The 23,402-nt window shown below is 47.1% G+C and overlaps 3 protein-coding genes across 3 annotated transcripts; 2 read left to right on the top strand and 1 right to left on the bottom strand.

Moving 5' to 3' along the window:
* Window positions 1-5,026: 5,026 nt before the first annotated feature.
* On the bottom strand, window positions 5,027-7,202 carry LOC135809584 (dolichyl-diphosphooligosaccharide--protein glycosyltransferase subunit DAD1-like). The gene is made up of 2 exons (XM_065322968.1): window positions 6,915-7,202; window positions 5,027-5,317 (listed from the first exon to the last, which is right to left on the bottom strand). The coding sequence occupies exons 1-2, from the start codon at window positions 7,120-7,122 to the stop codon at window positions 5,187-5,189; spliced, it is 339 nt and encodes a 112-aa protein (XP_065179040.1). The 5' UTR covers window positions 7,123-7,202; the 3' UTR covers window positions 5,027-5,186.
* A 228-nt stretch (window positions 7,203-7,430) lies between these two features.
* Window positions 7,431-22,929, top strand: LOC135809604 (lymphocyte-specific helicase-like). The gene is made up of 12 exons (XM_065322990.1): window positions 7,431-7,743; window positions 8,384-8,998; window positions 10,597-10,789; window positions 11,071-11,330; window positions 11,758-11,990; window positions 12,788-13,016; window positions 13,391-13,668; window positions 13,870-14,068; window positions 15,224-15,343; window positions 15,711-15,827; window positions 16,326-16,485; window positions 21,966-22,929. The coding sequence occupies exons 1-12, from the start codon at window positions 7,561-7,563 to the stop codon at window positions 22,133-22,135; spliced, it is 2,757 nt and encodes a 918-aa protein (XP_065179062.1). The 5' UTR covers window positions 7,431-7,560; the 3' UTR covers window positions 22,136-22,929.
* Window positions 16,516-21,507, top strand: LOC135809594 (uncharacterized). Its single transcript, XM_065322980.1, has 2 exons — window positions 16,516-21,328; window positions 21,427-21,507. Exons 1-2 carry the CDS (start codon window positions 18,266-18,268, stop codon window positions 21,427-21,429), a joined length of 3,066 nt encoding a protein of 1,021 aa, XP_065179052.1. The 5' UTR covers window positions 16,516-18,265; the 3' UTR covers window positions 21,430-21,507.
* Window positions 22,930-23,402: the final 473 nt, after the last annotated feature.

Genomic DNA, 23,402 nt, shown 5'->3' on the forward strand with positions numbered 1-23,402 from the left:
GAAGTGCGCGCCATGCCTACACTTTCCCTAGCCATGCATGCAATGCTACAATGACAAAGTATCAACATGAGGGTGGAACTGAAAACCGTGACCCCCAGTAGGCAAACGGGGATAAGATGCAGAACATGATTGGTGCCATCAGGGTATCTGTCCTGGGATCCAACTCCCCCCCCCCCCCCCACACACACACACACAAGCACCTACCCCCACCCCCAACCCCACACACAGAGCAGAGCGTACAGTATCACAGTCGAGCGGAGTCCAGTTTGCATCAACTCAGTACGACCAGAGAAGAAAAGAACATAGCAAATCCACAACAGCGCAAATACAATGCAAGTGGTTATAATAAAGCGCGAGTATTTTGGGATACGGTGATGGGTGTGGAAAAGAGAGCCATTGGAATGTTTCTAAACAAAAGACAAAATGACAGTAGACGAGTAAAGGAGTGGGAACTTAACCCAAGAAGTTCATGGCAACGAGATGGAGGACACAGTGAGCGAATACGAAGTCACCGAAAGCGCGCTGTGCGGAGATACCCCGGAACTGCTGCTTGTTGGCGGGGTTGGACTGGACGCGAAGACATACTGTGCACACCAAGGCACATACACCAAGACACATACACACACACATACAAACACACATACACACACGCACGCACACACACACACACACACACACACACAAAGAGGTACACGCAGAAACGGGTAAGAAGGCATGTTAGATGTCATAGTGTAAGATGTACATCGCTACACAGACATGAAGAGCTGGAATGCAAACCTTGATCAATTCATTTCATCACCTTTCGGATAATGGCCAAAAAAGGATTCATTATAATTATGTGAAGTTTGTATCTAAATCCAAATTTGGGTCCCAGTTTTGAAATGGTATTTTGAATGTGAAATTTGGCTCCTAGACCTTTTGATCACGCTCAGCTGAAAACCTGATTTTCTCAGAGTTTATCTGGCTATGCATCTCAGCTCTTCACACTTGCATGGCTGGAGTGTCGTGTCATGCCTCACATCATATCATCACTTGCATGGCTAGAGTGTTGTGTCAGGCCTCACATCATATCATTCGTGAATGAACGCCTAGGAAAGGGCAGGCAATGACTTTGGAAGTGGAAACGAATCTACTTGGTTCCAAATAAAAGGTACTTCTGGGATTCACAGATGCCAAACCAGGCCACTAACAGTAAGCAGCAGCAGCAGCAACAGCAGCATAGCCAGAGTGTAATGCATACACTGTGACCACCTGTGCACAGCCTGGCGGTGGGATAGCATAGTGCTGGACTCCTCTTGTCTGACATGTTTACCATGGTAACCAGCAGGACTGTGCTCACAAGCCACTGTACGCACTATGTATCATCAAGAGTACAGGTCTACCCCCTCGTTAGTAGACAAGCCAGGCGAGGGGGGGGGGGGGTCACAATTGCTGTCTTTTATGGAGTATTAGAGAGGTTCTGCAATACGTAAAGTTGAGCAACTTTACGTTTATAGTGGGCGGGAAAAATCGGTGAATTTGCGAGTTTGCATTCCACTTACGGAAAGTTGTCTACGTAGAGTACGTAGATAGGGCTCTGATAACGTAGGTGCTCCGTAAGTGGATTGGGGTACAAATTTATGACTCTTTCCCCAGGTCGATCCGGTCGTACACTGCCGCGTTCGGAATTGCCAAGGGCAGCTACGTTATTTGAAAACTTCGTATGAAGGAACACAGATCCGCATGCAGTTTACGTAAGACTTTCCGTAGATCGACTACGTTTTTTACCAACGTAATTGCGTTATGCGGAACCTCTCTATGATCTACCCTCCTGACTCGCATGTATGCATTTGAGGCGTCTGGGGATTTTGGACCGTTGTCTACTAATAAGAGTTGTCTTGTAACCGATACCGTACTACAAATGACCTGTACATGTACATGTACATGTACATGGAACCCAGAGTGTGCAGGTCTGATGGGTTGCTGTCACGGCGAAACTCCGGGATTACATCATTTTAGTGATATAGTGCGTAAGTAAAAAGTAAAGTAAAGTTTGCACGTCCGCGTTACCACCGGCTATACAATTGCGTTGAGAAACACAACCAGCTTCACTTAGGAAGTTTCGCATGTGCCAGGCCACCACCATGCCTGTGCTACCAGGGTGGCAGATGCAGCGCCTAACGGCGAGGGTGAGGTGGTAAGTCTCACAACCAATGCCCGACAAGGGGGCTAACCTCGTTAGCTGCATCCATGTTACCCTCACTCCGAGTAGTGAGTACCCAGTTGCGTACAAGCGGGATTCAAGCAGGTATCTTTCTGCTCAACAGCAGCTCAGTTGTACGCACTACCCAACTTCCCGCCTCACATCTACACCAAATATGACACCAGATACGACGGAATCCCGTAATTTCGCCGTGCCACACACCGATGCAGAAAAAAGTCACAAGCTGTACACTCCGGGTTTCATGTACTCCTGGTATCATCGAGAGTCCATAACCAAGAGTAGGCAACTGTCATCTCTTGTCTATGGGCCAGATGCACGGCGCGCTGACTTCATGACATCATGCAGCTATATGTACGTACATCGTGTGGACTTTGGTACACGAGTGCAGGGCGAGATGCTGGACAGCTATGGAGTGGAGGCAACATGCCGTGCTGCTCACAGTCCCTGACCCATGACTACAGATGCATACTCTTGTTGGCATCAGTTGCAGGTGAATGAAATGTCTGATAAGCTGAAAAGAATTTCCACATTAAACATGAAATGTTTGATGCGGAACAATAATAAACGATTTTATTACCATTCTAGGTCTGGTACATACGTATGCAACAACTCCATTCAAAGCTCGACATCACCATTGACCGGTGGTCACGGATCTGTAGTTACATTATTTTTGCAACTGGGAAATAAAAATGTGAATCTGTACGACATGTCGACAGTGTCTAATGGATATTGTACCCCTAGGTAACATTTCTGCAAGGTGAGAGGCATAGAAAGTGTGGTGCGCTTACCTGCTAATACAAATGATCCTATACAGGAAATGAATCCCGAGAGGAAGGAGTTAAACGGGAAAGTTCCGACAAGGCAGCAATAACAGAATTGCAGCACTCCGGTCAGCACAATGTATGCCAAATAGCAGTCGATCAGTTTCAGGCGCTGAGACGTGTGAGATGAATATTCATCCCAAAATGAAGTTACTACTCCAGTAATACTCTGTACTGATGCCATTCTCACGGATCCACAGATCAAAGAAACAAAATTAGATTATTGAGGACTTGATCCAAGCTATCCCAAAAATTAGCACCAATTGTTTCGGTGTTGGTATGTCTCGTCGTCGCAGCTCCCGTTCGCAGAGATCGTGTCACTTGAAGTTTGTTGTACACGTCACGAGGCTGAACGCCATTTTCCGTCATACGTCATCATCAGACAGTAGCAAAAAACTATGCGCGAGACGACGGCGCGCCGTGCGCGAGGGCTACATGGCCGCGTGATTGGCTGTTGTTCTCTTTCCATTGTTTCTTGCTACAACGTACAACTATACTTGGTACGGTACAAGTAAAAAATAATAAGATTGTTGTTGATAGTCTTTGGCAAGTTTGAGTCGTGTCAAGAAGTCAGGTAGGATTCAGTACTAGGCAGTAGTGGAACCGTCAACGTGAGTGGTAGTCTCTGCCGATTTTTGAGGGTATATGGATTTGGTGTGCAAATGGCTTGCTGTGATTTACCTTTGATACAACATCCAGTGCTGTGTCCCAGCACTGAATGTTGTATCAAAGGTACGACCTCGTAGCACGTGCTAAACCTAAACAACTACTTGTTACTTCAAAAATTGACTTCGGTCTTTGGGAGTCTGTGAGAGAAACCCTCCGATCGTGCCGTTGTGACAGATTCCAGGGCCACGTCGAGGGGCCCTATACCACCACCCATGGCTGCTTCTGGACTTTTTTAGGTTTGGATCCAGCGCACGGACGGGCAAGAAAATGTGAAAAAATTGTAAATGCATTTTTTTGGCTTCTGGGCCCTCGAGTGGCAAGATCTGGAGTGTGTGGTGAAAATTGCACTCAAATCAGAGAGACACCAAAGTTTATAATTATAATAATATACTGTCCTATTGAGCGTTGAGAATGTTGAGAATGAGTGAGAATCAGGGAGTCGTATATACTGTACCCGGTATCATGATACGACTACCTGATGAGAATCGTTACCTTTGGTACACGTAAACTACATGTAGTCAATTTTGGGACATCGTTTTAAATGCACTTGGTTAGAATAATGGCTTTTACAGTACATGTACTACAAAATGCTAGCACTCCAGAGTGGAGGTTGCCAAAATACGAGATACATGCTCTGTAAGTTCATCATAAAACAAGTTCGGGGCAAGACTTGGGGCACAAGCACCCAGGGGTTATCGTGGTTATGGGCTATGCATGTTACATCACACGGGTACTTTTGAAATATTTGAGGAGTTTTTACATTTGAGCTGTGCTTTGCCGCTTGGAAGTTGGACTGCATAATAGTGCACACAGATTATGATCTCTTGCTGGTGCACACGTCTACTGTTAGACCACATGTTTTATAGTCAATTGTTAGTGATGTGAAATGAATTATGGTTATCAAAAACGGCAAACAGATGTACATACATGACTGTACTATTCAAGATGTGACGAATCATGGGGATCACCTTGAATCACCGTGCTGCATAGATAGACTAGACATGCTTCGGACGCAATAGCACTTGACCAGGGAGTCATAAAATAACGGTATTTTACGACTCCCAGTTGTTGACACACAGCACAGCCATTTTGGCAGCAGACCGCTACTGGCGTGGACGTTGGAATCCGTTGAGAAGTCCAGCGGCCACGGGGCGCTGGCCTTGCAGCCGCGAGCACTGCTGGTCCATGTTTACAACGGGTATGTGAAGTACAGTGAAGTATAGTGAAGTACAGTGAAGTACAGTGAAGTACAGTGCATGTACGCGCTAAAGGCAGTAAAGCCAGGCACTGGCCTCGGTCATCCCATCGGATTTCAATGTCCACGCCAGTAGTATCTAGGTTGCGGGTCATTATCCTCACGATAAAATTATGTCGTAAAATGGTTGTCTATTGTATTGTGTTATGAAGCAGATTTGTGTCAATGCACAAGAACATGAAATAGAACTCCTTTATGAAATTAAACAGCTAAAACAGTCGTGTAGATAAATCATAGCTTAACCCAAGAAGTTCATGGTAACAAGATGAAGGACACAGTGAGCGAAAATGAAGTCACCGAAAGCGCGCTGCGCAGAGATGCCCGTGAATTGCTCCTTGTTGGCGGGGTTGGACTGGACGCGAAGACATACTGTGCGCACAAAGACACATACACAGATACATGCAGACAGACAGACAGACAGACACACACACACAGAAGGCAAACCCGAAACAAAGTTCATCACGGATGGCGGACATTGAAAGACTCGTGTTTGTTTGTGACAACATGCAACATACGAGGGGAAGTGGTGCTGGTCATTTTGGAAGTTACATATATTTTCACAAATTTTCGGTGTACTTTTATTTTCGGTACTTTCAGTGCATCTGTTGCATACCTACAATTTCATTACACCGAACAAACACTAACACATAATCCAATAGGGAACTGCTTCTCTGTACCTAAAATTTCTGTTCACCAACCTGGCCTTTTCCCCGCATACCGACAATATTGAGCACCGAAAATTTCTGAAAATAGAGTAGTTCCTGGTTATAAGTCGACCCCACTTCTCTATACACACATCACAACTGTTGGCAATCACGAGAAAACGTTCTCGGAACCTAACCACTTTCCTCCTTCGATTATTAAAACGCAGATGGCCGATAACATACGATACCAAGAGTACATACCCCCCCCCAGAGCGTGCAACGCCTGATCCAGCTCTGCATAGGGTCTTGGTCGAGCGTAATTGGATCTTTGTGTCATAACACCGTACACATCTGAGGGGAACCCGGGGAGTCGCAGGGACTCTCGGATCAAAAACAACGGTGCCCTGCCTTGAGACTGGCCTGGCGCTGGTGTGGAGTGTACGCATGACATCAAAAGATCCAACTACAAGTACTAGTACGCTCGACCAAGACCCTATGCAGAGCTAGATGAGGCGTATACAGGATTAATTTTTGAATAAAAAGTCCAATGTTAGTAGTGCAAAGGCCATGCGGCATCCAGAACGGCAGCAGTACCGCATCTTCACAGACCCTGAACATTAGGCGAACTAGACTGCAGAGAGACAACTTTCCTTGGGAGTGGTTAGATTGAGAGAAAAAAGAAGTGTCACTTCGATGTAGAGTTTTAGCAAACATCTACACATTACCCTGGCTCACTGCATAGTGTGATACCAAAGGCTACTAGTTTGCATGCCAGTAGGCCATTTGGGTAACGGTGTCTTGTCAAGCTTTTGTGTTCTATCTTACACTTAAACTGAGCGTTCTATTTATTGCTGAATTTGGATTGTCTTTTTGCGTTGGTTCTTACTTTGGTTCCACGCAATTGACTTAATGAATAAACCCTTTCTCAAAGAGTGGAGGCCTCCGGTTCGATAGAGTGCTCAATGCGGAAGCAGAGCAGTAACACACGAGTCACAGAGTACCACGCGTCTGGATTGTTGTAACTAAAAGTTGTCTGAAGATTGCCATCTGGCATGAAACTTTTAGTTACAACAATCCAGACGCGTGGTACTCTGTGACTCGTGTGTAAACCCTTTCTCAACTATACGTATCATGATTGTACTGCTAGTACTTCAGTACATAATACTACATATACTGTAGTACGGTATCAGTGACACGGTCCGCATCAGTAACTGTTGACTTGTTGGTTACAAACCAAGAGACGTACATGTGCACAATATTATGACGGAGCTTGCTTGCTCCAAACACAATTTAGCTACTGTATGATATCACGGTCAAATTACCTGCTAGTACAAATGATCCGACACACGAGATGAAGCCTGACAGGAACGAGTTGAATGGAAAGGTACCCACTAAACAGCAATAGAGAAATTGGACAATTCCCGTCACTATGATGTACGTAAGGTAAGCATCGATGATCTTCAGCCGCTGGGGAGTCTTGACAGAGTATTCCTCCAGGAAGCGAGATATCACGCCGGTAACTGATGCCATTTTCGCAAAGGATAGTATTAGTAGACGATAAAATGAATTCAACAATGGAAGGAGAATGTAGGAAATAATTGTCGCCAGATTTGAGGACTTGATTGTGCTTTTGACTTCAGCTGACGTCATCTCTGCTTGGGGTTCGAACGTTCGCCATTTTCAACACTTTCCTGTTTTTGTTGTTTCGTTTTGTGCAAAAACAAGAATTTTGGTCACCTTCCCAACTGGCGGGAAATGTCTTGGCAACGAGCTGATTGGCACGTGGCGTGGCGGGAAAGTTCACGTTGTTTTCGGGCATGGAACGCTGAGGAAAGCAGGTGCGCCCTGGTCGTTTGTCTGAAAGTCTGTTGGGGCTTGATCTTGCCTTGCGAAAGGACGTTTAGTTGCTTCCGAGGTTTGTGTTGTTTGGTTTGATCTGTGGTGTTGGGGATACTGCGAAAGCACACGATGGAGGTGGACACTCTTGTTGTCCCGATGGGAGTTCCTCAAGCACCAGAATCTCCTCAAGACGAAGAGAGGTCGATAGACGATTTCGACCCTGATGACCCAACGGTAACTGAGGAGATGGCCGAAGAGGAGTCTGCTTTGCACGAGGAGAGCGGCGAGCGTGCGACAGAGGAACAAACAAAGGTAGCTTGGTGTGTAATGTGATGATGAATACCGGGTTGCGTGTGGCTGGGGCTTTGAAAGCTTGTGAATGCTCGATGCAAAGGTGATGGGAAATTTGAATATTCGAACTTATGTTACGGTATCGTCAGCAATTGGGTTTTGAAAGTGCTCAATCTATCCTGCACTTCTGTACCTGCGCCTTCGCAGCTTGTGGTAAAGGACTAGATTATGGATTATGCCAAGATGATGTTTCTGGGATTTCAGACTCAACATCTGCATACTAATAAATGGTCTACACTGTATTTTCAAGAGGCGTCCGGATAAGAGACGTTTGAGTGTGTTCATTAGCACTGATATACACTGCATGCAAAGCATGACTTGGCATACCATGCAATGATGTCATTTCCATGATCTCTGTATCGTTGATCCGCACAATCCAGCATTCAAAGTCTGATTTTCCCCATTGTTGTGTTACTGTACATCGTACTGCACTGGACAGCCTTGATCCGATTCCCGCTCCCTGCCGAAAAACCAGCTGGAAAGCAACATAGTGTGGGAGGGCGTATCAATGGTACTTTACGGTAATTAAATACTGTTCTCTTTTCTTTGCTGTTGGCTGCTGTTGCTGCTGCCGTTGCTGCTTCTGCTGCTGTTGGCATAGGTGATAGCTGAGTATCAAGCCATGGAGACAGCTCATCGCAGGAAGCGTCTCAACCACTTGCTGGAGAAGTCAAACCTGTACGCTAAGTTCCTGCTGAGCCGCATGGAGAGGCAGCTGGAAGCGGACAAGAATCGCCGAGCGCGCAAGTCGGAAGCGGCTGCGACGCGCGACGTGACGATCGAGACGGCACCGCCGTCACCACCACGTCACTCTCCGGCTACGAGTCACTGCGACGACGCGTCCAAGACAACAACGGAACCTGCCCCGTCCACAGCCAGCAGTCAGCCCAATGCCACCGAGAGCGGAGCAAGTCTACGCCGTTCATCGCGGCGATCAAAGAGTTCCGTAAGCACATTGGAACTAACACCGTCGCAATCATCGTCATCCAACAGGACCTCACCGGCAACTAGCGATGCTGGCACCGAAGACAAGCCACCGAAAACGTCTCGACGGAAAGTCGTGCCGAGGAAGCCGTCTTCCCCCCTGCCCACGCCGACATCCAGTCAGTGTAGTGACGAGGATGAGACGGTATCGCCGTCGTTACGGCCATCACGCAAGCGCAGGCGGCCTGCTCACATGGCGGATTATAAACTGGCTGACTACCTGGACCATGACGTGAGTGACGCGGACTTTTGCTGCATATTATAAATGCACTGTGTACTAACTTATGCAGCGCTCTTCTGGACACTGCACTGTGTACTAACTTATGCAGCGCTCTTCTGGACACTGCACTGTGTACTAACTTATGCAGCGCTCTTCTGGACACTGCACTGTGTAGAGGGGACGGTTTCAAATAGGACACAGGTTGCAAACCGGAACGGACTCAATATTCACATTCTCTCTTGGTATTTTGATTAGAAGACATATGTTACAGTGAGACTACGATGTGTTATACTCCGAGCCAAAATTTCATGTCTCTGCGATGACCAGAAGCGCCATATCAAGCAGGTGAGTTTTTGACGTGTTGCTTCGCACTGCAACTTGAGTTTTACGACTTTCAAAAAATCAACTTCTTGTCGCAGGTAAACAGCGGCTCGCCTCTCGCCGATAAAGCACCGCATACCAATCAAAACTAATGGAAGCACACACAAGGCTTATTGTTACTCTGTACTGGCCGTCGTGGAGCGATAGCAATTACCTAATTTCAGACCCAGAGTGAATTTGACGTGCACTCTAAAACGTGTCCGGTTTGGAGCCACCTCTGATTTGAACTTTTTTGAAGCGAAAAATTGGGCAACTTTGAGGCAATGGGTCAACACAAAGGAGTGGCTCAGTTCGATTGACTCTGGCCCCAGAGCAAACTTCAACATGCCAGTTTCCTTCCACAAACATATTTCGAGTGAAAAATCAACGCTGATGATCGGTTTGGGTCTATACAAATTTGGCTGTCAAAGCGTCCCAGTATCGAGCCGTCTTCTCTACTAACTTATGCAGCGCTCTTCTGGACACTGCACTGTGTACTAACTTACCGTACTCACTTGATTAGAAGCCCCTCTCGAATAAAAGCCCCTCTTGAATAATAGCCCCCCCCCCCCCCCTTCAAGGACTGTTTGAAAAACTCCAAGCCCCTCTCGAATAGAAGCCCGGACTATTTGCAAAGCATGGGGTGAACAGGTAGTGCCATGTATGAAGGTCAAGTGCGCAAAAACGTCTCGTGCATGTTCATATTGGTACATGTCTTGGTCGACGTAGTGTATGTACACTAACTCGGGGGCCTAGTTTCTGTGAATATGAAAGTTTAGAGATTCGATTGGAATACTGGTGTGGAATGAAACAATAAAGCCCCTCTCGAATAGAAGCCTCCTCAAATTTGGTATTGAAAAAATTGAAGCCCCCGGCTTCTAATCGAGTGAGTACGGTATGCAGCACTCTTCTGCATAATGCGCTATGTACTAACTTATGCAGCACTCTTCTGCACAATGCACTGTGTACTACCGTGTTCTCCGGAGTATCAGCGTATCACTAACAGGCTTATGCTACGATGGTCAACGATGATTGATAAAAAAACAGGGCAGGGGTCTGTATTTCGTGACAAAAAGACACACACACACACACACAAACACACACACACACAAACACACACACACACACACAAACACACACACACAAACACACACACACACACAAACACACATTCCAAACTGCAGTGCGGGTAAACTAAACTACCGCCATTGTATTCTTGCTCTTGTGTTCCATTTTTTACTGTTCTTTAGTCGTTGTCTAAGCGCGTAAAGACCACAGTGAAGCCACCAGCACGTTCGGCCAAGGAGACCAAAGCAGCGGATTCTGAAGAGCCACTCACCGAGGCTGCTCCAACCACTGCAGCAGCGGCGACGGCCGTGTCGGGTAACCAACCCATGGAAACGGCATCTGCTACTGCCACCGCTGCTTCTGCCGATGATGACGGTGAGAGAGAGAAGACAGACAGACAGGAAGAGAGAGTTTATGTTTGTGTATGTGTGTGTGTGTGTGTGTCCTGGAGATTTGAAGGGACATTCCCGCTTCCGCTCTGTCTTACACCACTATCATTCTGATTGTGGATTGGTGTTCAAGGTTCAATGTGTGTGTGTTTGTGTGTGTGTGTGTGTTTGTGTGTGTGTTTGTGTGTGTGTTTGTGTGTGTGTGTGTGTGTGTGTGTGTGTGTGTGTGTGTGTGTGTGTATTCATGTTGTCATATTCATGTTGTAGGTGCTATCCTTCAGCCTAAGTTACTCAGCGGTGGCACCCTGCGTGAGTACCAGCTTGACGGGCTGCGTTGGCTGAAAGTTCTGTACGAGAACGGCGTCAACGGCATTCTGGCCGACGAGATGGGCTTGGGAAAGACCATCCAGTGTATCTCACTGATCACCCATCTCATCGAGTTCGGCATTGAAGGTCCGTTTCTGATCGCTGCACCGCTCTCCACGCTTCCCAACTGGGTCAACGAGTTCAAGAAGTTTGCGCCCCTGGTAAGTGCTTGTTTGGTTTCCGCGGCCTCTATTAGCTGTTGTGTCTACTTCTACTTGTCCTTGTTCGTTTGATTTTGACTGTATTTCACCTGACGATAAGGCTTGAAAGTATACTAGTGAAGCTGAAGACTTTCAACATGTTCTTCAAGAACCTAAAGTGTGTACTTCTTCTTTGTATTGTCGCACTCTTGTCTCCGAGGAAACTGTTCGCGTCTACTTCTCTTGCTGTTTATGGTTTGCCATGGAAACTGTCTTGTGTGTTGTCATCACCGGCATGTGTAACGTTACTCATGTGTTGTCTGCTTTCCTTCTGCTTTGTGCACCCGTGCCGGTGTGTGTGGGTGGGGGGGGGGGGGGGGTGCATGTGTGTTGGTGTGCGTGGATGTGTGTGTGTGTGCGTGGGTGGGTGTTGGTGTATCGTTTGCAGGTGCCCATCTGCCTGTACCACGGATCCGGCACCAACCGTGAGCAACTGCGTCGTGGCTTCAAGAAGCGCAAGGTGGACATTCCCGACCTGAACGTGGGCAAGGTCATGCCCGTCATCATCACATCCTACGAGATCATAATGCGTGATCGCAAGTTCCTGCAACGCTGGCTCTGGAAGTACATCATTGTTGACGAGGGACATCGCCTCAAGAACCTGAACTGCAAGCTCATCAGGTAGGGCTAGTGGAAAACTATGCTCAAACTTCAGTATAACATGCCTCCAAGGGCCGCATAAATCTGTACTTTATAGCAGCGATACTGTATGCGTGTATTTATTTCCAAGTTGAATGACTGCTATAGCATCATGCAGGCTCCGTATCCCGTAGCTTCCTGTATCCGGGGTACTGACATGCTGAAGCGTTTCTCTGTTTTCCGTCTTGGAACATGGAGGTGAGTTTGTGGAAACTGCACCGCTGTTCTGCACATGATCTCGGCAGTTTGATATTTCCACAAGATGTCCTGTGTGTGAACCGTTATCTCGGCAGTGTGATATTTCCACAAGATGCCCTGTGATGTTGAACCGTGATCTCGGCAGTTTGATATTTCCACAAGATATCCTGTGATGTTGACCGTGATCTCGGCAGTTTGATATTTCCACAAGATATCCTGTGATGTTGAACCGTGATCAAGGCAGTTTGATATTTCCACAAGATATCCTGTGATGTTGAACCGTGATTTCGGCAGTTTGATATTTCCACAAGATATCCTGTGATGTTGAACCGTGATCTCGGCAGTTTGATATTTCCACAAGATATCCTGTGATGTTGAACCGTGATTTCGGCAGTTTGATATTTCCACAAGATATCCTGTGATGTTGAACCGTGATTTCTTTTATCCTGCAGATTAGTAAGTGTTGAACATGGACAGTTGGATTTCATTGGTTTCCTGTTCTTGTGTGTGTTCGTGTGCGTGTGTGTTCGTCTGTTCGTGTGTGTGGTTGGTATTGTCACCATGGGGACGGCGGTGCTCAGGGAGCTGAAGCAGTACAGCTCGGCTAATCGGCTGCTACTGACCGGTACACCTCTGCAGAACAACGTCAGTGAGCTATGGTCACTGCTCAACTTCCTGCTGCCGGACATCTTTGACGATCTGTCCAGCTTCCAGTCCTGGTTTGACTTCAGTGACATTGCTGATGAAGCTGGCAAGCAACGCATCATTGCCGAACAAGAACAGCGGAATGTGGTGGACACATTGCATCAGGTAAACACACTGCGCTACACTGTTGTGCACACACACACACACACACACACACACACACACACACACAGAGACACATTGCATCCGGTAAACACACTGCTCTACACTGCTGTGCACTGTTGTTGTCTAGCTAGGCATGGTGGTAGCATGACATCATCTTTAGTGGTAGTGTGACATCATCTATTGTGGTGTGTGTACTCGTGACACAATGAGTATTGCGAGAGACAGACGACCGCGCGGCGCACACACACAGAAGAGAGAGAGAGACAGACAGACAGACAGACAGGCCGGCAGAGGGAGAGAGAGGGAGAGAGAGAGAGAGAGAGAGATCCAACTTTGAGCACTGCTTTGTTGCACTTGGTCCCCTGTTTCTTCAGATCCTGACGCCGTTCCTGCTGCGGCGTTTGAAGAGCGACATTGAACTCTCCATTCCCTCCAAGAAGGAAGCAGTCGTCTATGCTAAGCTGACGGACGTACAGCGGACATTCTCCAAGGCGCTGCTTGCTGTTTCGCTGAAGAAGGAACATGAGAACCGACGTAAGCCACGGCGGCAGAGTGCGGCCATTGCTGGGGCGGCTGCCGAGGTCGATGATGACACAATTGAGGACATCGACTTGGAGGAGATGATCCGCAAGAACAAGAGAGAGTGCGGCGTGTAAGAGTCACTTTGCGGGGTTTTGGCTTGACTTTGGCTTGCTATGCGTCTTGTACCTGTTTCTAATTTGTCTGTTGTCTGATGATGTATCTCTGTGGGCATTTGCAGTCGTCCTGTTCAGTTTTGCTGACTTTCACAGTTTAGTAATCTGTTGTGTAATAATGTTTCTCTGTGTGGCGGCTACACCACCTTGTCTTACAGGCTGGCGCAGTCGGTCGTGAACCTGTCGCTGTGCAACGTGCACATGCAGCTGCGCAAGTGCTGCAACCACCCCTACCTGATCGAGTACCCACTGGATGTGTACGGCCGATACCGGGTCGACGAGGAAATCGTCACCAGCAGCGGCAAGATGATGGTTCTTGATTCGCTGCTGAGATACTTACGCTCTCACGGACAGAAGGTTGGTTGCATGTGTTCTCAGCTCAGCTCCTCATTTTAAAAATATCAAAAGATCTCTTTTGCGGGCAAGCAAAGCACAATTTGCCATGGTGGGAGATTAGAACACAACTCAAATAGACAATTACTGAAAACGATTGCATGAAAGGAAGAATGCGAGAGATCATTTTTAAATACTGTTTGATGATCCTCTGCTGTGTTCTGTGTTCTGCTCCTTTTTGTCATTGAAAATCCTATGTACAGTAGGAACTCACTTAGGGGCCGTCCAAGGTTACCAATAATATTTTCAAAACGAAATGTTTTCGTTTGTGGGTGGGTGGGTTTGATGGAGTTTCGTTTTGAAAATAATTATTGAATGCTGATGGAGAATGCCCAGTTACTTCTGGATGTCGAAAATTGACATCAATATTTTATTGGAATTCGTTTTACCTGCAGAAAAGGTGGGTGGGTGGGTGGGGGCTGAAAAATACTAAAACTTTTCGTTTTGTAAAAACAATCGGTAACCCCGGACGGCCCCTTATGGGCCGTCCATAATTATCAATCTTTTACACAAAACGAAAAAGTTTCGTTTGTGGGTTGGTGGGTCAAGGAGAGTTTCGTTGTCAAAAATATCGATAGCTGAAACATCAATCAATTCTAGCTGCCAAGTCAATACATTTTTCGTTCACGGGGGTGGGTGGGGGAGGGTTCATACCTAAACTTTTTCGTTCGGTGAAAATGATCGATAATGCCGGATAGCCCCTTAGTGCATGCTCTGATATGACATACTCTTGCTTAGTATGGGCAGTATCCGGAGCACGGATGTGTTGATCCACGCTGAAGTATGTTTGGATACCAGGGGCGTCGGAAGGTATTTTAGTGTGGTACGGTCAGCCATCTGAAGTACAATTTACTCGTGTGGGAGTGGTGGCTAAGCCGAACATTTTCCAGATCAGTGTATTTTATTGATTCACGGGATACCTGGGGCAAAAAGTGGTACGGTCAATACTGTAGTGACCGTACCGTGTCCGACCCCCCCCCCCCCCTGGCTACTAAGTACTCTTTCTCGCTACCCAGGGGGGTGCGTCTTATGATATCAGAGTTTCGCTGTGCCGAGCCCGTGATGTGGCTTGTTGAAGCATCGTGAAGAACGTTCTCTGTCTCGTTGCTTGTCTGCCAGGTGCTCGTGTTCTCGCAGATGACTAAGATGTTGGACATCGTTGAGGACTACGCGGGAATGCGTAGCTACTCGTTCTGCCGCTTGGACGGCAGTGTGAGCCTGGACGATCGACAACAGCAGGTGAGAGCTCTGCCATGATCTATTGTACTTGGTGGTGATTAGAATTTAGAACCACATACGGTATTTTCCGCAATGCTGGCCACGGCGCTTATTAGTGTAGCCCAAATATTTCACCCAGTTCAAAAATCCACACATAATCTCTGAAATGATGTGACGCTTATTTCAGACGGGCGGTAATAAAAGACCGGCCCCCACTTCAGAGAATGCTGACGTGTGTGTGTGTGTGTGTGTGTGTGTTTGTGAGTTTCACGGCTGCACTTCTGCCATACACGTTCATCGATTTGATGTTGGCAATCTGTATACTGGGCTTAATGTCTGCGTCCATAAAATCTAAATCTGCCCTGTCGTGCATCGGTTGTGTTTCCAGATCAAATACTTCAATGAGGAACCGGATGCCTTCTTGTTCCTGCTGAGTACTCGTGCCGGTGGTCTGGGAATCAACTTGACTGCAGCTAACGTTGTCATTATCTTTGATAGTGATTGGGTAAGACGCTGTGTCGGTGTGTGTGGGTGTGCTGTAGCAGCATGTCAACCTTCAGTGACACCTTTGTTGTGCCGTACTGGTGTCCCCCTTTCCAGTATGCCCTGGCCCAAGCAGGCAGCACCATGGTATTGCTACAGGTCCTGATATGCTTGTCAGTAGTGTTGAGTGGAAACTGCAGTTTTCCTGACTGCGGTGGCTCCTCGTTCAGTCCTTGCGCTAGTCAACCCTGACTGTAGATTATCTCGTTACTTCGGTGGACTGTTGGTCCCTGTTTCATCCATTCAAAACTGAACCCATCCCACCGTGATGGAGTGTTGCAATGCCCTTTGCAAAACATGGTATTGTCATGGTATTGTGACTATTGTCAGTTGCCCTGTGATTTCAGTAACTTCCTCTGTGTATGCCTGCTAGCATTCTACAATCCTGCATGTTTGTTTGTTTCTCAATCGAGGATGTCTATGCTTTCCCCCATTGCCCCTGCCTGGCGTGCGTGTTCAGAATCCGCAGGCCGATCTGCAGGCACAGGACCGTTGTCATCGCATCGGACAGACGAAGCCGGTCACGGTACTGCGATTGGTGGCGGCCAATTCCATTGACCAGCACATGGTGGAGAGAGCTGGTGCCAAACGCAAGCTGGAGAAGATGATCATCCACAAGGGTAAGAAGTTCTTGCGCTGCGCAGTGTAGATTGGCTGAACTGTTTCCGACTACACTCGTATCTCGCTGATCCTGGCAGTCCGGAACCGGGCACTGTCCGTAACTTTGAAATGTCTGTAAATCTGAATCACATCCGTTTCAATGGGGAAGGGCCAACTCTGAGGTCTGTATATGGTACTGTACATGTACACAGGGTTCGCAGCGAAGTTTGGAAGTCTGGAAAAAGTTTGGATTTTATAATTCAATTTTCCAGGTCTGGAAAAAGTTTTGAAAAGGCGCTCCTTTTGAAAAAGTATGGAAAATGTTTTGAATTTCGATTTTTTGGCCGCAGATGTGCTGCACTACTGCAGTGCAAGTGGCCGTTTTGAGTGCCGCGATAGAAGACGCGCTGGCGATGCGTGGTGTTCACTGCATGTACGCGTCTCGTACAGTCATTTCAGTGCAGCTCAAGCGCGCGCGGCCGGTGATGACTTTTATTAGGCCGTTTTTCGTTACTGGCGCTCGCGCTCGACTTTGATTCTTTGAAGTCGGGACAGCAGGATGGCGAGGTCCTTTCGCACTCAGATGAGTTTGCTGGCGAGGATGTAGCCGTCTTTTGCGCTGAGATGGACACCAGCTATGTAAATGTTTCATTGGAACCCCCTCTGGAGGCGGATTTGAACTTACGGAGGGGAACTCTTGGCGCATGAATCCCCCTGCTATTTTCAGGGGCTTTAGCTGCTGAAGGCAATATCATCGCAATGCACCTTGGTGAATTTGTTGATGGTAGTAGTACCAGGGAGGATTTTACTACGCCCTGGTTGTACTCGTAGCAATAGTGGAGAAGACAGTCGTGCAGAAGAGATTTATAATTTATTTTTCCTGCACGAGTGGGTTTGGAAATTCTTGAAATTGGTTTGGAAAAAGTTTGGAAATAGTTTGGAATTTTGTGTGCTTGGTTGGCTGCGAACCCTGTGTACATGTATATAGTCTAGCTAGGCATGGTGGTAGCATGACATCATCTCCAATGGCATCATGACATCATCTTCCCGTTTCAATGGGGAAGGGCCAACTCTGAGGTCTGGATAAGGTACTGTACATGTATATAGTCTAGCTAGGCATGGTGGTAGCATGACATCATCTCTAATGTAACTTTGCAATGTCAGTAACTGATCATTGTACAAAATAAAATAAAAAATAACTCTGAATTACATCCGTCTCAATGGGGAAGGGACAATTCTGAGGTCCGGATAAGGAGCTATGAGTGTATGTCTGAACTGTTGTGTACCGTTATGCTGCATGTTTGGACCAATGTTACAGCGTTTCTGGCATTGGCCGAATGCAACGTGTGTAGTTGTCCTCTTCAAATGTGATAATAAGATGCACTATTCTCTCTGTTCCTCAGTCACGATGCCATCATTTTTTCCACTGCTCTCTCTCTCTCTCTCTCTCTCTCTCAACAACCTGCTTGTTAAACCCTGCACCTGCTTTCAGGCGTAAAAAAACTATTGTAGAGGTATCAGACCTCGTTTGTTAGACTCGCCTGCTGTCTTTATGAATGTAACTTACTCTCTCTCTCTCTCTCTCTCTCTCTCTCTCTCTCTCTCTCTCTCTCTCTCTCTCTCTCTCTCTCTCTCACCATTACACCATCAGACCGGGAAACAACATGTCCACACTGTTTGAGAAAACTCAAATGGAAACAAAACTTGCCACGACATCTACAGACCTGCCCGGTCTACAAATCACTTTCAACCACCTCAGCCAAAGCAGACGGCAGTAGCGGGGATGGTCGGACGACTTCCATGATTGATTCAATGCACTTCAGCCCATCTGTAGGTCAGACAATGACTCCTGGAGATGAATTGCGAACAATCCCGCACGAATCCACTCCCTGTCATAATGAGTCTTTACTTCATGTCCTGAATCAACGGGACATGGACAAGGTAGAAGTCCGGCAGTCCCTACTGCTACCGTCAGCCAAAAACACCAAGGCATGGCACACAATAAACGTTCAGTTGAAGATCCATCTCACTCAACATTTCCCAACCTCATACCTCAAAAACACTAACATCGAAGAGACTCTGGACAAACTAGAGAACTTCATTCACTGGTTTTTCGACCAGAAACCACCACCACCTCCACCAAAACACAAGAATGCAAATAAAAACCGTGCAGTGGAAAAACTCCGGGCTCACAGGCGTGATTTAAAGCGCCAATTTCGTAAGATCAAAAACCCGGACGAAGTACCTGCAGCGCTCAGAAATGAGTATTTTTCAATTGGAAAACAAATCAAGCGTCTTTTGAAACAACAAAAGATGTACGACGATCGATCCCGGAACAAGAGGGACCAGGATGCCTTTCTCAAGGACCCATATGCCTTCGGAAAGAAATTGTTTCAACCAACCAACCATGTCAAACCCACTTTCTCTGACACTACCTGCTTTGAGTACTTCCAACACACATATGCAGACCAGGATCGTGCCACTTCGTACGAATCCTGCCCCAGTGCAGGGAAGCCCCGGGATTGCACCCACCCAGTCGATGAGGGGACCCCTACATGGACTGAATTTCAGAATGTTTTGAAGAAGTGTCGCAACACCTCTGCACCGGGTCCTGACAAGATACCTTACATAGTTTGGAAGCTTTGTCCCTCCCTTCAATCCATTCTTTTCACCATCTTTGGGCGGGTTTGGGAGAGCAAGATCATTCCAAGGCAGTGGCAGGTAGCGTGTATCACACTCCTGGCCAAGGGGGAGGTGTCTGATGATCCTTCGAAATTCCGACCGATTGCTCTAGCGAACACGTCCGGGAAGATCTTTTTCACCTTAGTTGCAAAGCGCCTCTTGAAACATATGCTAGGCAATAAGTTCTTCGATGGTGACAACCAGAAAGGATTTATGCCTGCAAAGGCTGGGTGCTTAGAGCATACATCACTTTGTTATGAGGCGATGCGTGATGCAAAGACGGCAAAACGCCAAATTTGCATTGCGTGGATAGATTTGAAGAATGCATTTGGTTCAGTGCGCCACAATCTGATACAGTATGCTCTAACCCACTACAGCCTTCCTTTGCAATTCAGGAAATTAATTTTTTCCTACTACGACAGTCTTTGCGCTTTCGTCGTACAACCACACACACCCACCTTTAATTACAACATTGGTGTTTTCCAGGGGTGTCCCTTGTCCCCGGTCCTTTTCAATATTTGTTTCCAGCTTCTGCTGGACTCACTTGCAGCCCCTGAATTAAGTTGCCTCTCCTATGATTTTAAATCTGCCCCTTTGCAAGTGTCCCAAACAGCTTTTGCTGATGACTTAGGCCTCTATAGCAAATCTAGTGCAGGTTGTCAAAAACTCATTGCGGTCACGGAGGACTTTCTCTCGTGGACCCAATGTATGCAGGCGGCGCCGCACAAATGCAAAAGCAGTGCAGCAAAGCTTGTAGATGGCCGGTACAAACCTTACGATCCCTGCCTGACAATGTCAGGGAGGAAGATCGCTTTCATTGACACTGCAGAGTTCAAGTTCCTGGGGCGAAGGCTGCATGCTGATTGCTCTGAGCAGACCCAGCGGGAAGACATCCGTCAACTCACTGTATCTCTCATGCAAAAAGTAGATGGCTCTTGGCTTCAAGACCACCACAAGCTATGGCTTTACCACCATCTTGTAGTGCCCAAGCTTTCTTGGTCTTTCCAGGTTCTTGAACTCACACAAGGTTTTGTACGTGAACTGCACTTTATGTGTTTACCATTTCTGAAGAAATGGTCAGGCCTACCTCGATGCGCAAACTCTGCCATTCTTTTTATTGGCAGTCGCAAACGCTTTGGCTTACGCCTCCACTACCTTCCTACGGTGTGGAAAAAGTGCCAGTCCATCAAATGGCACATTCTTCGATCGAGTTGGGACGCGCGCATGAGGGCGCTGTACACTCTGCGTCGGAGTAAGGATGCGAAGCTGACAAAGCGATATGCGGCGACAATAGAGCTGGAGTGTGCAGAGGCATCAGTAGGTTCAGGGACTCTCCGTCCACCGTCATCTTCAAGTCATCGTGCAGGGTTGGGTGCTCCTGCTCCGAAGCAGCATTCCAAACCCCCGAGGAAGGATCTCCTTCAAACATTTGAGGAGATCAACGCGCAGGAGCAGATTTTGAGGCTGAAGACTCTTCAGGTGCAAGGCAAGTGGTTGGAGTGGACATCGGTGATGTGGCAGGACCTCTCGTGGAAATCCCTTTTGTACGGTGGTACTGGTAAGGATTTGAAATTTCTTCTCGCATCAACCCTCGACGTGCTACCTTCTCCGACGAACCTACGCCGTTGGGGAAACACCGTAGTGGATCCGTACTGTAGTTTGTGCCGTACCTGGGCCTGTACTACGCGCCACGTGCTTGGCGCTTGTCGCGTAGCACTGGACCAGGGACGTTACACCTGGAGGCACGACAACGTACTCGGGGTCATCGTCAGGAACATGCGTGAGGAGATTCGAATCCGCACTGCTGCAAACACCGTACAAACCGAAAATTCAAATGAGCTTGACTTCATCTCGTTTTGCAAGGCGGGAGAGAAGCCAGTTCGCGTTCAGCCCAGACGAAAGTTGGTTACGACTGATCTCCTGTCAGCGGCCTCAGACTGGAAACTTCTTGTCGACTCAGTTAGTGCAAAGATTTCTTTCCCTAGCTGTGTTGCACTTACCACCCTAAGACCAGATATAGTTCTGTACTCTACGAGTCGTAGGATTGTATTCTGGATGGAGTTGACAGTTTGTGCTGAGGACAGATTCAGTGTCAGTAACTCGCGGAAGGACAGGCGGTATGCGGATCTGGCCGATCAATGCCGAGCAAACGGGTGGCAGGTCGTTTCTTTTTCGGTTGAGGTAGGTGTGCGTGGTTTCATCCCGGACTCTCTTCGGAGGGCTCTGAAAGCGCTTGGATTTTCTAATCGAAGAATAAAATTTATTTGTAATTTGTGCAGTAAGACGTCTCTGCGAAGCAGCTACATCATCTGGTTGCGGCGTCAACAAAAACACTGGTCGGAAGATCCACTTTTCTGAGGTACTGTATGTGGGGCTCCGTTTATTGAGGTGCGTTGAAATTTATTCTCTTTATCTTATTATTTCTTTTCTATAATTTCCCCATATGAGTTCCTATCAGTTGCTGTGAACACCTTGAGTGGAGAGCGCTTGCTCGAGCGTTGAACCGGGTTCTTAATCCACCATACCCAGTTCGCAAGGCTGGGCGGGGTTGTGAGCAGGCTTTCATTTCATCTTTTCTTATTATTTCTTATTATTTCTTATTATTTCTGCTTTTCATCTCATTACAAAAATTCTGCGCTTTTTCTCCATCTGCGCATAAAATCTAGACTGACAACCTGCTTGTTAAATCATGCACCTGCTTTCAGGCGTAAAAACCCTGTTGTAGAGGTCTCAGTCCTCATTTGTTAGACTTACCTGTCTTTATAAATGTAACTTACTCTCTCTCTCTCTTCTCTCTTCTCTCATTTTCTCTTCTCAGGCAAATTCAAGGGTCGCAACCAGGACGATGCGCCTGTCAACTCAGCAGAGCTGTTGAAGATGTTGAGCAGCGAGGAACACGACGAGAGTATGTCCAGTAATGCCAACCGTCTCGACGACGAGAAGATTGCTGCACTGCTGGATCACAGCTCGGTGACTGTGGCTGTATGATATTGGCCTTTTCACAGCCCAGTTCCGTTCCATCCTTGCTGACTGTCCCACCGCGTAACTCCACAAACTCACCCATTGTCCCAGCTAGCAGTCCCACTACCACACATTTTACACTGTTTTCAAGCTTCTTGTCAAGTGTGCAAAGAAGCTTCGTTTTTTTACCACATTCTAATGAGTTCCATCAATATTTGTATGAGTACTTGGCAACTTCTACTGTACCCTGACTTTCGAATATACAATTGGGTCTAGAACTCTAGATGCTTTTAGATACAAATTCTGCTGCTGCTGCTGCTATCCCCGACATGCTTTAGCCTGTAGTTATTTACTGAGATTTCCCACTGATCGTAGTCCTCCGGCTGAAGTATTTATTACGGCCCCGCACGCCTTCTGATCCTTCCGATCATCACGTTGAACGAACTAGTAACTACCTTGGTGTAGTGTTTGTAGTTGTATCGACATGCCATTGCCATGGTAGTGTTGCTACACTCCAGAAAACAGAGTAGAAAATTAGTCAATAGCGCACTGCATGATCTAGAAAGACAGATGTCTCCTTTCTTTCTTTCTGAATTGTGTCCGTATATTTGACCCAATGCTCTTTCTGTTCACTGCTGCCTTACTTAAACACCGGCATCGCTCAGGTGCTGTGCGATTCATTCCGGCGTTGCTCCTGCTCCGCTTGCATTCCGTGATCTTGTGCTGCTCGCTATTTCTCGACTTTTTTTCAGAAATGACGACTGTTGTAAACATCCACTTGTTTTGTGTCCATCTGCGACGAACAAATTCCAGACCATCGATTCACTTGTACTTATGTTGTGGCCAGTGAGTTGTATAGAGGGTCTCAATAAAGGATGAGCTAGGGAGTTGTATAGAAGGTCTATACAACTCACTGATGTACAAGTAGTAGAATGTTACTCCCTGGTTGTGCATGATCGCCACGGCCGCTTGGCGCAGATAATTTTATTGCGATATGCTCGAAAGTTGTTGAAACTGGCTGAACCATAATTATGAAGTTTATGGTAGGCAATTCCTGGAATCCTGCACTTCTTTATCCATATCAAGAGTGCATGTGTTATGGGTGGTTGATAATAATTCTGCCGATTTTCTACCTTCGTTATCCGCCAAGGGCTAAACAGCAATCGTGCATGGGGTCTGGTGAAATGTTCGTCAGGCCCCGTGCATTTTGCACTGCAGTGGTCCCTCTATAATCTGGCACCATTTGTGCTAAGGACGTTCTGCTGGATTAGAAAATCTGATATACTGCTGCAAT

Source organism: Sycon ciliatum, chromosome 1, assembly GCF_964019385.1.
Source record: "Sycon ciliatum chromosome 1, ocSycCili1.1, whole genome shotgun sequence".
NCBI lineage: Eukaryota > Metazoa > Porifera > Calcarea > Leucosolenida > Sycettidae > Sycon > Sycon ciliatum.

Coding starts and splice junctions, on each gene's coding strand:
- LOC135809584 (XM_065322968.1), bottom strand. CDS start 7,122: ATGGCATCAGTTACCGGCGTGATATCTCGCTTCCTGGAGGAATACTCT. Junction 5,318..6,914: donor CGGATCATTTGTACTAGCAG/GTAATTTGACCG, acceptor TTGTGCGCACAG/TATGTCTTCGCGTCCAGTCC.
- LOC135809604 (XM_065322990.1), top strand. CDS start 7,561: ATGGAGGTGGACACTCTTGTTGTCCCGATGGGAGTTCCTCAAGCACCA. Junction 8,999..10,596: donor CTGACTACCTGGACCATGAC/GTGAGTGACGCG, acceptor ACTGTTCTTTAG/TCGTTGTCTAAGCGCGTAAA. Junction 11,331..11,757: donor TCAAGAAGTTTGCGCCCCTG/GTAAGTGCTTGT, acceptor TATCGTTTGCAG/GTGCCCATCTGCCTGTACCA.
- LOC135809594 (XM_065322980.1), top strand. CDS start 18,266: ATGATTGATTCAATGCACTTCAGCCCATCTGTAGGTCAGACAATGACT.